Raw genomic sequence first — 14,079 nt, forward strand, 5'->3', positions numbered from 1 at the left:
GCTGTCATTTAATAATGGATTCCCGATCTGGAGGTCCTATTAGCCACACATTTCACCACAGATCACAGAGGGAGGGAGGATGGCTTTCTGTGAACAAGGGGCTCTGATCAGTTCATCAACTGATATTGCGACATGTGTGAATGACTTTAAATCTATTTAATTATAAACTGACAGATGATTTTTTTCCTTGGCCTTATATAATATACATGGAGACGGGGGGCTGATATACTGAGTTGAACTCTTATTATTCTGTAATTCATGTTCACAGACTTTGGAGAAGTCTGCGGAACCCTGGTTGAGAAACCCTGGGAACACTGTTGCTAGCCTACACTGGTCTGGTGACACTGGGACTGGTGTGGTGGCGATCAGGAACACTGTTGTTGGCTGACACTGGTCTGGTAATTTTCGGACTGGTGTGGATAGTGATCAGGAACACTGTTGCTGGTCTGGTGACACTGGGACTGGTGTGGTGGCGATCAGGAACACTGTTGCTGGCTGACACTGGTCTGGTGATTCTCGGACTGGTGTGGATAGGGATCAGGAACACTGTTGCTGGTTTACACTGGTCTGGTGACAATGGGACTGGTGTGGTGGCAAGTAAGAACACTGTTGCTAGCCTACACTGGTCTGGTGACACTGGGACTGGTGTGGTGGCGATCAGGAACACTGTTGTTGACTGACACTGGTCTGGTCATTTTTGGACTGGTGTGGATAGTGATCAGGAAAACTGTTGCTGGTCTGGTGACAATGGGACTGGTGTAGTGGCAATTAGGATCACTGTTGCTAGCCTACACTGGTCTGGTGACACTGGGACTGGTGTGGTGGCGATCAGGAACACTGCTGCTGGCTGACACTGGTCTGGTCATTTTTGGACTGGTGTGGATAGTGATCAGGAAAACTGTTGCTGGTTTACACTGGTCTGGTGACAATGGGACTGGTGTGGTGGCAATTAGGATCACTGTTGCTAGCCTACAATGGTCTGGTGGCACTGGGACTGGTGTGGTGGGGATCAGGAACACTGTTGCTGGTTTACACTGGTCTGGTGACAATAGGACAGGTGTGGTGGCAATTAAGAACGGGGGGCTGATATACTGAGTTGAACTCTTATTACTCTGTAATTCACGGTCACAGACTTTGGAGAACTTGAAGGAATGGTCTCCCAAGTATGACATTTGATGATTGGATGATTTGGATGTGTGGAAGCGTTGCACTTTGATGTTTTCTGATGTTTATCCGGAGCTCAGCTTTAAATGTCCTCACTGCTCAGTTGCCTCCAACTGAACGATGATTCCAGGTGGAAGTCTTCCTTCTCCTGCTCCTTGGCCAACTCAAGGAAAACCTGGGAGAAAATCAGACAACATTTACAGATGAAACAGAATTTTCACACACCTTCCATCCCATAATACAGCCAGGCAAGTCAGAAAATAAGCTTTTTCCTCCTGCTGTCCCCCGGAAGTTGTGTGAGATTCCTCAACCATCTGCCAGATCAGATCTCTGGGGCCTTCACAATGTCATCTGCAGATGTCCTCATCCTCCTATAGCAGGGATCTTCAAACTATGGCCCTCGAGTTGTTCAGGAACTACAATTCCCATCATGCCTGGTCATGTCTGTGAATGTCAGAGTTTTACAATGCCTCATGGGATGTGTAGTTCTGCAACAGCTGGAGGTCCGTAGTTTGAGGATCCCTGTCCTATAGCCTGCATACAGTGGGTACGGAAAGTATTCAGACCCCCTTAAATTTTTCACTCTTTGTTATATTGCAGCCATTTGCTAAAATCATTTAAGTTCATTCTTCTTCCTCATGAATGTACACATAGCACCCCATACTGACAGAAAAACACAGAATTGTTGACATTGTTGCAGATTTATTAAAAAAGAAAAACTGAAATATCACATGGTCCTAAGTATTCAGACCCTTTGCTGTGACACTCATATATTTAACTCAGGTGCTTTCCATTTCTTCTGATCATCCTTGAGATGGTTCTACACCTTCATTTGAGTCCAGCTGTGTTTGATTATACTGATTGGACTTGATTAGGAAAGCCACACACCTGTCTATATAAGACCTTCCAGATCACAATGCATGTCAGAGCAAATGAGAATCATGAGGTCAAAGGAACTGCCTGAAGAGCTCAGAGACAGAATTGTGGCAAGGCACAGATCTGGCCAAGGTTACAAAAAGATTTCTGCTGCACTTAAGGTTCCTAAGAGCACAGTGGCCTCCATAATCCTCAAATGGAAGACGTTTGGGACGACCAGAACCCTTCCTAGAGCTGGCCGTCCGGCCAAACTGAGCTATCGGGAGAGAAGAGCCTTGGTGAGAGAGGTAAAGAAGAACCCAAAGATCACTGTGGCTGAGCTCCAGAGATGCAGTCAGGAGATGGGAGAAAGTTGTAGAAAGTCAACCATCACTGCAGCCCTCCACCAGTCGGGGCTTTATGGCAGAGTGGCCCGACGGAAGCCTCTCCTCAGTGTAAGACACATGAAAGCCCACATGGAGTTTGCTAAAAAACACCTGAAGGACTCCAAGATGGTGAGAAATAAGATTCTCTGGTCTGATGAGACCAAAATAGAACTTTTTGGCCTTAATTCTAAGCGGTATGTGTGGAGAAAACCAGGCACTGCTCATCACCTGTCCAATACAGTCCCAACAGTGAAGCATGGTGGTGGCAGCATCATGCTATAGGGGTGTTTTTCAGCTGCAGGGACAGGACGACTGGTTGCAATCGAGGGAAAGATGAATGCGGCCAAGTACAGGGATATCCTGGACAAAAACTTTCTCCAGAGTGCTCTGGACCTCAGACTGGGCCAAAGGTTTACCTTCCAACAAGACAATGACCCTAAGCACACAGCTAAAATAACGAAGGAGTGGCTTCACAACAACTCCGTGACTGTTCTTGAATGGCCCAGCCAGAGCCCTGACTTAAACCCAATTGAGCATCTCTGGAGAGACCTAAAAATGGCTGTCCACCAACGTTTACCATCCAACCTGACAGAACTGGAGAGGATCTGCAAGGAGGAATGGCAGAGGATCCCCAAATCCAGGTGTGAAAGACTTGTTGCATCTTTCCCAAAAAGACTCCTGGCTGTATTAGATCAAAAGGGGGCTTCTACTAAATACTGAGCAAAGGGTCTGAATACTTAGGACCATGTGATATTTCAGTTTTTCTTTTTTAATAAATCTGCAACAATGTCAACAATTCTGTGTTTTTCTGTCAGTATGGGGTGCTATGTGTACATTCATGAGGAAGAAGAATCAACTTAAATGATTTTAGCAAATGGCTGCAATATAACAAAGAGTGAAAAATTTAAGGGGGTCTGAATACTTTCCGTACCCACTGTAGGTACTACCATACTACATACAATCCATCTCTGGAATGGTCTAATAAATTACATATTTCTATATAAAAATACCATGTTGAAGGAAACGTAATTGTTAAAGCGTAACTCCACTTTTGTTGGGAAAAAAAAACCTTCCCCTCTGGGTGATCTCTGTACATTGCAGGGATTTTAACAAACTTTGTTGCAGATTCCTACCTTTTGTAATTCTGAAGAAATCACTGTTTGTTCCTCTGTGCCCCTGTGTTGAGTGAGTCTAATGGGAGTAGTTTCAGAATTATCAATTAGCTACTGCACCTGCAGGGCTCTAATGAGGGAAGTGTTAGGGTCTGCATCTCTTTAAACGTGATATCCTATAGGGAACATCTTAACAAAAAATTTTTGTTGCAGGGGATGCCAAAAATCTAACTTTTATCTTAGTGCAGACTTCTAGGAATATTGGTGAGCCAATCACACAAGCAGGAAACAATGTTTCTGACGGGTGCTCTGTATACCATCTGTGTACAGAACGCCTCCAGGTGGCCATATTGCATTTTACAGAAAATTACAGAGCTGCAGATTGAAAAGGAAAGGTAATTTTTAACCACTTCCATACCGGGCCTATTCTGGCACTCCTCTCCTACATGTAAAATTTATAATTTTTTTTTTGCTAGAAAATTACTCAGAACCCCCCAAGCATTATATATGTTCTTATAGCAGAGACCCTAGGGAATAACATGGGGGTTCTTGCAACTTTTTTCATGTCACACGGTATTTGTGCAGCACTCATGGATAAAAAAAAAGACAATACGGTGCCTTGCGAAAGTATTCGGCCCCCTTGAACTTTGCGACCTTTTGCCACATTTCAGGCTTCAAACATAAAGATATAAAACTGTAATTTTTTGTGAAGAATCAACAACAAGTGGGACACAATCATGAAGTGGAACGAAATTTATTGGATATTTCAAACTTTGTTAACAAATAAAAAACTGAAAAATTGGGCGTGCAAAATTATTCAGCCCTTTACTTTCAGCGCAGCAAACTCTCTCCAGAAGTTCAGTGAGGATCTCTGAATGATCCAATGTTGACCTAAATGACTAATGATGATAAATAGAATCCACCTGTGTGTAATCAAGTCTCCGTATAAATGCACCTGCACTGTGATAGTCTCAGAGGTCCGTTTAAAGCGCAGAGAGCATCATGAAGAACAAGGAACACACCAGGCAGGTCCGAGATACTGTTGTGGAGAAGTTTAAAGCCGGATTTGGATACAAAAATATTTCCCAAGCTTTAAACATCCCAAGGAGCACTGTGCAAGCGATAATATTGAAATGGAAGGAGTATCAGACCACTGCAAATCTACGAAGACCTGGCCGTCCCTCTAAACTTTCAGCTCATACAAGGAGAAGACTGATCAGAGATGCAGCCAAGAGGCCCATGATCACTCTGGATGAACTGCAGAGATCTACAGCTGAGGTGGGAGACTCTGTCCATAGGACAACAATCAGTCGTATACTGCACAAATCTGGCCTTTATGGAAGAGTGGCAAGAAGAAAGCCATTTCTTAAAGATATCCATAAAAAGTGTCGTTTAAAGTTTGCCACAAGCCACCTGGGAGACACCAAACATGTGGAAGAAGGGGCTCTGCTCAGATGAAACCAAAATCAAACTTTTTGGCAACAATGCAAAACGTTATGTTTGGCGTAAAAGCAACACAGCTCATCACCCTGAACACACCATCCCCACTGTCAAACATGGTGGTGGCAGCATCATGGTTTGGGCCTGCTTTTCTTCAGCAGGGACAGGGAAGATGGTTAAAATTGATGGGAAGATGGATGGAGCCAAATACAGGACCATTCTGGAAGAAAACCTGATGGAGTCTGCAAAAGACCTGAGACTGGGACGGAGATTTGTCTTCCAACAAGACAATGATCCAAAACATAAAGCAAAATCTACAATAGAATGGTTCACAAATAAACATATCCAGGTGTTAGAATGGCCAAGTCAAAGTCCAGACCTGAATCCAGTCGAGAATCTGTGGAAAGAACTGAAAACTGCTGTTCACAAACGCTCTCCATCCAACCTCACTGAGCTCGAGCTGTTTTGCAAGGAGGAATGGGCAAAAATTTCAGTCTCTCGATGTGCAAAACTGATAGAGACATACCCCAAGCGACTTACAGCTGTAATCGCAGCAAAAGGTGACGCTACAAAGTATTAACTTAAGGGGGCTGAATAATTTTGCACGCCCAATTTTTCAGTTTTTTATTTGTTAAAAAAGTTTGAAATATCCAATAAATTTCGTTCCACTTCATGATTGTGTCCCACTTGTTGATTCTTCACAAAAATTACAGTTTTATATCTTTATGTTTGAAGCCTGAAATGTGGCAAAAGGTTGCAAAGTTCAAGGGGCCGAATACTTTCGCAAGGCACTGTATACTAAAGTTAGTTTTTTTTTGTATAATGTGAAAGATGATGTTATGCTGAGTAAATAGATACCTAACATGTCACGCTTTAAAATTGCGCACACTCGAGGAATGGCGCCAAACTTCCGTACTTACAAAATCTCCATAGGCGACGCCTTAAAAATTTTAACAGGTTAAAAGGTTAGAGTTACAGAGGAGGTCTTGCGCTTTAATTATTGCTCTCACTCTAACGTTTGCGGTGATACCTCACATGTGTGGTTTGAACGACGTTTACATATGCTAGCACGTAGGGACGGGACGCTTTAAGGCTCCGTTCACATGTAGGCGTTTTGGGGCGTTTTTGGGGCGTTTTTCTGCTCTAGGATCAGCTCTCAAAACGCCCAACAAGACAAATCCTATTCATTTCAATGGCCCCTGTTCACATCTGAGCGTTTTGAAGCTGTATACAAAACGCCCAACGCTCAAAAAAGTACATGAGCTTCTTTTTGGGCAGATTACAGGCGTTTTCCATTGATCTCTATTCAATCTAAAAACGCCTGCACAAAAATCGCGGCAAAAATCGCGGTAAAATCGCGGTAAAAAACGCCGCAAAAATCGCGGTAAAATCGCGGTAAAAAACGCGCGAAAAACGCTACGCTCAGGTGTGAATGTAGCCTTAATGTTTTTTTTATTATTGTTTATTTTACTTTTATTTTTTATTTTGACACTTTCCTTAATTTTTTTTTCTTTTTTTTTGATCACTTTTATCCCTATTAAAAGGAATAGGGCATGATAGGTCCTCTTTAAGGAAAGATCTGGGGTCTTTAAGGCCCCTTTCACACAGGCGATCCGATCCGCCTTTCAGTTGTTCAGGCAGACCTGATCGGATGCTCTATGCATCCCTATGGGGCAGCGGATGTCAGCTGCTATCCGATCCGATCCTGTCTGTGAAATCCAGATGGATGGAACCCCTATTCTGCATCCGTCTGGAGGATCGGATCAGATGGGATCGGAGGAGAACGGACAGGCGTTCTCATCCAATCTCTCCATAGAGAACAGTGGGGAACACAGAGCGGAGACAGAGCTGTCACCTGCCTGCTCAGCAGGGATCGGCGGATCGATTCCCTGCTGAGCAGAACGGACCTCGTCGGGCAGCGCGCCGTGTGAAAGTACCCTAAGTCCTCGAGGATGGAAAGCCAGAGATAAAAAAAAAAAAAAAACGATCTCGGGCTTTCCAACTGAATAAATGTCCATTTTACATCTGCCGAGGCCGGATATGATGTCATATCATTGTGCCCGGCCTCCGAGAGTCATAGAGATGACTGGGGGCTATCTAGTCCTTGGTCAGCTCTATGGTAAATGGCCGCCGCCTGTAAAAACAATCAAGAGGCTAAACAGCTCAGGCTTTCCAACTGAAGAAACTTCAGTTTTACATCTGCCAAGGCTGGACATAACGTCATAACATCGTGCCCGGCCTCCGAGAGTCATAGAGATGACTGGGGACCATCTAGGCCTTGGTCAGCTCTATGGTAAATGGCCGCCACCCCCTCCCACCGCCTGTAAAAACAATCAAGAGGCTAAACAGCTCAGGCTTTCCAACTGAAGAAACTTCAGTTTTACATCTGCCAAGGCTGGAAATAACGTCATAACATCGTGCCCGGCCTCCGAGAGTCATAGAGATGACTGGGGACCATCTAGGCCTTGGTCAGCTCTATGGTAAATGGCCGCCACCCCCTCCCACCGCCTGTAAAAACAATCAAGAGGCTAAACAGCTCAGGCTTTCCAACTGAAGAAACTTCCGTTTTACATCTGCCAAGGCTGGACATAACGTCATAACATCGTGCCCGGCCTCCGAGAGTCATAGAGATGACTGGGGACCATCTAGTCCTTGGTCAGCTCTATGGTAAATGGCCGCCACCCCCTCCCACCGCCTGTAAAAACAATCAAGAGGCTAAACAGCTCATATGATTGTTCTTACGATGAAGGGAATCACTGGCAGAAAAAGATATCTGAATGATGCCTGCAGCTTCACCCGTCATTCAGATATCTCCACTGAAAGCCCAGGACGTCATATGGTGTCCACCGAAGGAGAAGTGGTTGATAGCATTCAATTACAATATGACTTGTGTCGCAATTGTATACGCTATATTATTTTTTTTTTATTGGCTATTTTTTCCCCTTGAAAGTGGAGTTAACCTTTACATTCTAGATAAGATTTAATAGGAATGAAAAAGAAGAGATGTTCTCTCCAAATCTGTGGTGTCACCTGCTGGAGGGTGGCCTGGGAGAAGCTGTACTCCTCGATGTTATACGTCTTCTTAGCTGTAGAGAGGAAGATACATGAAAGAGGGTCAGTGCCACATCCTGAGGATTCCTTTACATCATGGTCATCCTCATCACAAAGTGTACTGCCTTACCCTTCTCCAGCTGCAGGAAGGCCTGGGACAGGGACTGGACGTTATCCATGGGGATGTTATAGACCAACAGCAAGGAGAACCTGCCAAGTAAAAGCTGACAAGTTCACATCCCACCAAACAATCCTACGAGTCTAAGAATGTTAAAGGGGACCTGCCACCTATACATTGATCCAGGGCTGGGACAAGGGGTGGGCAAGAGGGATGGCTGCCCTGGGCGCAATGGCTTATTGCAGGGATGGGGGCGCCCTTACCCTAACCGTAAGGGAAGGGGGGCACAGTTTGGCATCTTTGCCCTGGGCCCTGGATGACCCTGTCCCGGCACTGCATTGATCGGATTACTAAGTGGATGGAATAAAGCTGAGTTTTAGGGGTTGATTTATATCGTACAATACTGCATTAAGCCACTAGATGGGGCTAAGTATTATATGAATTTTCTATATTACTTAGCTCCATCTAGAAGTCAAATGCTGTATTCTCCATTTGAAACCAATGATTTATATTTGAGGAGCACAGGATATAGCCTATTTACATTTATTTTTTTCCCCTTTTCGCAAAGAATGAACGTACACACACTGGGCAAATGGCCATGCGAATCCTTTATAAATGCAGGGCTTTTTTTCAGCAGGAATTGGGGGGGGGGGGGGGTCGACGCAGTTCCGGCACCTCCAGCACTGGATGTATGTAATGACAAGAAGTGCTGGGGTATGCTGCATGCTGGGGGATCTATTGCTGGGGGATCTGTTGTCACTGGGGGGTATCTATTGCTGCTGGTGGGGGGATCATTTTTTGCTGGGGATCAATTTTTATATGGAAGAGACCTACTATTGAGGGAGCGGTTTATTGTTGCTGGCTACTGGGAGATCTACTGTTGTTGGGGGGGGGGGTCTATTGTAGCTGGGGATCTATTGTTGCTGAGGGGGGTCTGTTGTAGCTGGAAGGGATCAAATTTTGCTGGGTTGTGAGAGGTCTATTGTTGCTAAGAGGGAATCTGTGTTTTTTGGAGGGGGGTTTATTGTTGCTGGGAGGGATCTATTGTTATTGATGAGTGGTCTATTGTTGCTGAGAGGGATTTATTTTTGCTGGGGGGTCCATTGTTGCTGGGAGGGATGAGGAGCATTTACAAGCGCTCAATTTATTCTCCCTAGAGAAGAGACGCCTGAAAGGGGACATGATAGCGATTTACAAATACCTCAATAGGGATCTGCGCATAGAGAAAAAACTATTTAGTCGCAAGGATTGCATGAGTACTCGAAGCCATTCAATGCGATTAGAGGAGAAGCGATTTAACCTCAAGCTACGCAAAGGGTTTTTTACAGTATGGGCAATAAGATTGTGGAACTCGCTTCCACAAATGGTAGTAACGGACTCTTGGATGTACATCTCCAAGATCAAAACATTCAGGGGTATGGGAAATGAATACATCCACACACACCTACACAGGTTGAACTGGATGGACTATTGTCTTTATTCAACCTCACCTACTATGTAACTATGTAACTATGTCAGATTGTAAGATTGTGAAGTTGAAAGTGAGGTGTTACTGATAATTGCCGCAGATTAAACACATTACCTGTCCTTCCTGCTGGCTTGTGGGAAGAGGCGGAGGACCTCCTGGTGGATCTCATCAACCTGCTGGGTGTCCTTCAGTTTGATCTCCAGGAGGTAACCTTTACCAAATTTGCTCTTCAGATGTTGGATGGATCCGATACACCTGGAGGAGGAATGCTGTGAAATATTATCTCGTTCCATTGTAACCTTATACTGGGGCAGCCTTTCTCAACCTTTTTACTCCACAGGAACCTTCAAATTAATTTTTAGATCTCAGGGAATCCCTGCTAAAATGAATTAATCTTGGATTAGTGGGAAGAATTCCCCCCTTACAGACAGCGGAACAAGAGGGAGTAGCAACAAGTACATCAAGCCAACACGTTTTCGGGAGAGAAGGCTCTCCCTTCTTCAAGGCTGTTGCTGCATGCTATTACAGTGCCTTGAGAAAGTATTCGGCCCCCTTGAACTTTGCGACCTTTTGCCACATTTCAGGCTTCAAACATAAAGATATAAAACTGTAATTTTTAGTGAAGAATCAACAACAAGTGGGACACAATCATCAAGTGGAACGAAATTTATTGGATATTTCAAACTTTTTTAACAAATAAAAAACTGAAAAATTGGGCGTGCAAAATTATTCAGCCCCTTTACTTTCAGTGCAGCAAACTCTCTCCAGAAGTTCAGTGAGGATCTCTGAATGATCCAATGTTGACCTAAATGACTAATGATGATAAATAGAATCCACCTGTGTGTAATCAAGTCTCCGTATAAATGCACCTGCACTGTGATAGTCTCAGAGGTCCGTTTAAAGAGCAGAGAGCATCATGAAGAACAAGGAACACACCAGGCAGGTCCGAGATACTGTTGTGGAGAAGTTTAAAGCCGGATTTGGATACAAAAAGATTTCCCATGCTTTAAACATCTCAAGGAGCACTGTGCAAGTGATAATATTGAAATGGAAGGAGTATCAGACCACTGCAAATCTACGAAGACCTGGCCGTCCCTCTAAACTTTCAGCTCATACAAGGAGAAGACTGATCAGAGAGGCAGCCAAGAGGCCCATGATCACTCTGGATGAACTGCAGAGATCTACAGCTGAGATGGGAGACTCTGTCCATAGGAGAACAATCAGTCGTATACTGCACAAATCTGCCCTTTATGGAAGAGTGGCAAGAAGAAAGCCATTTCTTAAAGATATCCATAAAAAGTGTTGTTTAAAGTTTGCCACAAGCCACCGGGGAGACACCAAACATGTGGAAGAAGGGGCTCTGGTCAGATGAAACCAAAATCAAACTTTTTGGCAACAATGCAAAACGTTATGTTTGGCGTAAAAGCAACACAGCTCATCACCCTGAACACTCCATCCCCACTGTCAAACATGGTGGTGGCAGCATCATGGTTTGGGCCTGCTTTTCTTCAGCAGGGACAGGGAAGATGGTTAAAATTGATGGGAAGATGGATGGAGCCAAATACAGGACCATTCTGGAAGAAAACCTGATGGAGTCTGCAAAAGACCTGAGACTGGGACGGAGATTTGTCTTCCAACAAGACAATGATCCAAAACATAAAGCAAAATCTACAATGGAATGGTTCACAAATAAACATATCCAGGTGTTAGAATGGCCAAGTCAAAGTCCAGACCTGAATCCAATCGATAATCTGTGGAAAGAACTGAAAACTGCTATTCATCCAACCTCACTGAGCTCGAGCTGTTTTGCAAGGAGGAATGGGCAAAAATTTCAGTCTCTCGATGTACAAAACTGATAGAGACATACCCCAAGCGACTTACAGCTGTAATCGCAGCAAAAGGTGGAGCTACAAGTATAAACTTAAGGGGGCTGAATAATTTTGCACGCCCAATTTTTCAGTTTTTTATTTGTTAAAAAAGTTTGAAATATCCAATAAATTTAGTTCCACTTCATGATTGTGTCCCACTTGTTGTTGGTTCTTCACAAAAAATTACAGTTTTATATCTTAATGTTTGAAGCCTGAAATGTGGCAAAAGGTTGCAAAGTTCAAGGGGCCGAATACTTTCGCAAGGCACTGTAAATGGGAATGATTCTCACGCCACTTATATATTTGTGAGATTTCAGACTAAAAGTTGACAGAGTGTCAGCTGAGGTTGCAGGGGAAACACATTGGCTTGATGTACTCGTGGCTACTAACTAAAGCCTAACGCTAATTAACGCCTCTTTATCTACCATCAAACTTGTATTCTTTTGGACACCGAGCGCTCTTTCTTTCTAATAATACAAGTTTATGTGGAATTGTGTGTTATGTGGAAACGACCTTAAGGCCTTACGAAAAAGGCAGCAGCCCAAACCCTAAGAGGGTTCACTACCAGTTTCCATAATTGGGCACAACCTACTGGAGGGATATCTCCCAACTTACCCACACAATCACCCACCCAGTGACTGATCCACTCAGCACGGTCTTCAACACAAACAAGTTACCCTGGCTGACAGTGGAAAAACAAGCGGCACTGGTAGCAGAACTATGTTGGCACCACCAAGAAGGAGGTCAATCAGCTGCAGCTCAAGGAACCCCTGGCATTCTCTGTAGGAACCCTGGTTGAGAATGGCTGCATCAGGGGTACATATAATGTTTCATATGAATTCTCTGTGCATTACTGGTGGATCACCTGACTCGGTCCTGATGTTCGTTCCCTCACCTGAGGTTCCCAGACACCATGATTGCCACACGGTCACACACAGCCTCCGCCTCCTCCATATAGTGTGTGGTCAGGATGGCGCCTCTCTCCTTGTTCTTGAAGGCCGCTCGGATGGCTCTCCTTCATTGGGCAAGAAATACGGTGTCAAAGGGTGAACAGGTCCACAAATTCAGAGTTCCATGTGGCCATGATGACCACAAAGTGGACGTCTGTAGGGTAATAGACTTTGGCTTTGTCTGCCACTGGACACCCAATTCTAACATATCTGAAACAAACCTGGAGGATGACCTACTCCCTGCTGGGTTACTTCACAAACAGCATTCCCATTCAAATTCATCCACATGCATAAGGTCTGGCTTTCCCCATGTGGGGTAAAGGGTGCCAGAATCTGGGGACTAGATCTAAAATTTTACTTTATCAGGTATTGACTCCTCCTTCTATCAGCCTGAAACCAGACTCACCAAAGCCTCTGTTGTCCTTTTGGATCCAGACCCGTTGAAGGTTCGTCCAGGAGAACGATGGTGGGATTACCCAACATGCTGATGGCAAAACACACCTAAAGAAAAATAGCAAATGCAAGTGTGCCATAGCTACCCAGCCATAATATCTATGTTAACAAATGTATATGTTCTCTGAGGAAATGGCAGATACAATATATTCCAACAATCCATTTGGTACTTGTTTATGCAGCTTTGCAACTTGTGCTGACCACTGTACTTCACACTAGCACCTCCGTACTGACAGCACTGACTTCACCAGTTCCTTCTGGTGGACCTCAGTGGCATCCTATGCAAATCAGTGATCTATCATCAGACATTGAGATAAAAAAAAACTGAAAGACACACTAGACAGTGTTTAGGGGCTTCAGTCTCCTATCACCTTTATTATTAAATGTTTTGCCTAGATTAACTTTTTTATGGTAAAAAACAGTAAATTAGCTGGCGCCCAGGGTGGTTACAAGAGGTCGGTGTGACCAGCGTATAGTAAGCAATACACTAAAAATGTTAGAAATTCAAATGACAATGGTGCAAGTGTGCGTGGGACATACTGTGAGGGTATGGAAGTCCATCAAGGAAAAAACAGTCTGTAATGAAGGGTAAGCTCCACAACACAGGGAAGTCAAGGCTCTGTGGAAAGGATGAGAAGAGAGAGACGGAGCACCTCTAAGTGCAGTATGTTTTAATCCAAGAATACATACACGATTTAAAAACTCAAATGGGGTCCATTAATGTAAGGCTCAAAAGATGGTGACGGCAGATGGTAGTGGAATCCAGTGGCCGAAGATGGAGTGCAAATGGAAACTGATGGATGAGGCAGGAGGACAAACTAAGCCGGCCGTTGTCTTCCAGGATCCGGTACTTCCGCGTGTCGGGCTGGAACGCAGCGTGAAGCCGCGTGACGTCACCAAAGTCAGATAAAACACGACGCGTTTCAGAGCATGCGCCAAGCTCCCAGCAGGCATACGCGCTCTTTTTTCAAGTGTGAATCCATCTGACTTTGGTGAGGTCACACGGCTTCACGCTGCTTTCCAGCCCGACACGCGGACGACAACGGCCGGCTTAGTTTGTCCTCTTGCCTTATCCATCAACTTCCATTTGCACTCCATCTTCGGCCACTGGATTCCACTACCATCTGCCGTCACCATCTTTTGAGCCTTACATTAATGGACCCCATGTGAGTTTTTAAATCGTGCATATATTCTTGGATTAAAACATACTGCAC

The 14,079-nt window shown here is 44.4% G+C and overlaps 1 protein-coding gene across 1 annotated transcript in view; it reads right to left on the reverse strand.

The window, feature by feature from the left end:
• Window positions 1-1,227: 1,227 nt before the first annotated feature.
• LOC309566413 (ATP-binding cassette sub-family A member 10-like) overlaps window positions 1,228-14,079 on the reverse strand; it is a gene marked incomplete at its 5' end in the record, with an annotated part of 118,446 nt that continues 105,594 nt past the window's right edge. Inside the window, 6 exon segments of the mRNA XM_082271559.1 lie at window positions 1,228-1,339; window positions 7,988-8,043; window positions 8,139-8,218; window positions 9,709-9,849; window positions 12,358-12,477; window positions 12,819-12,913. Coding sequence (XP_082127685.1) covers window positions 1,247-1,339; window positions 7,988-8,043; window positions 8,139-8,218; window positions 9,709-9,849; window positions 12,358-12,477; window positions 12,819-12,913 — 585 coding nt within the window. The 3' untranslated portion in view covers window positions 1,228-1,246.

The sequence above is a fragment of the Pelophylax lessonae genome, assembly GCF_965119305.1.
Source record: "Pelophylax lessonae genome assembly, chromosome: 11".
Lineage (NCBI taxonomy): Eukaryota > Metazoa > Chordata > Amphibia > Anura > Ranidae > Pelophylax > Pelophylax lessonae.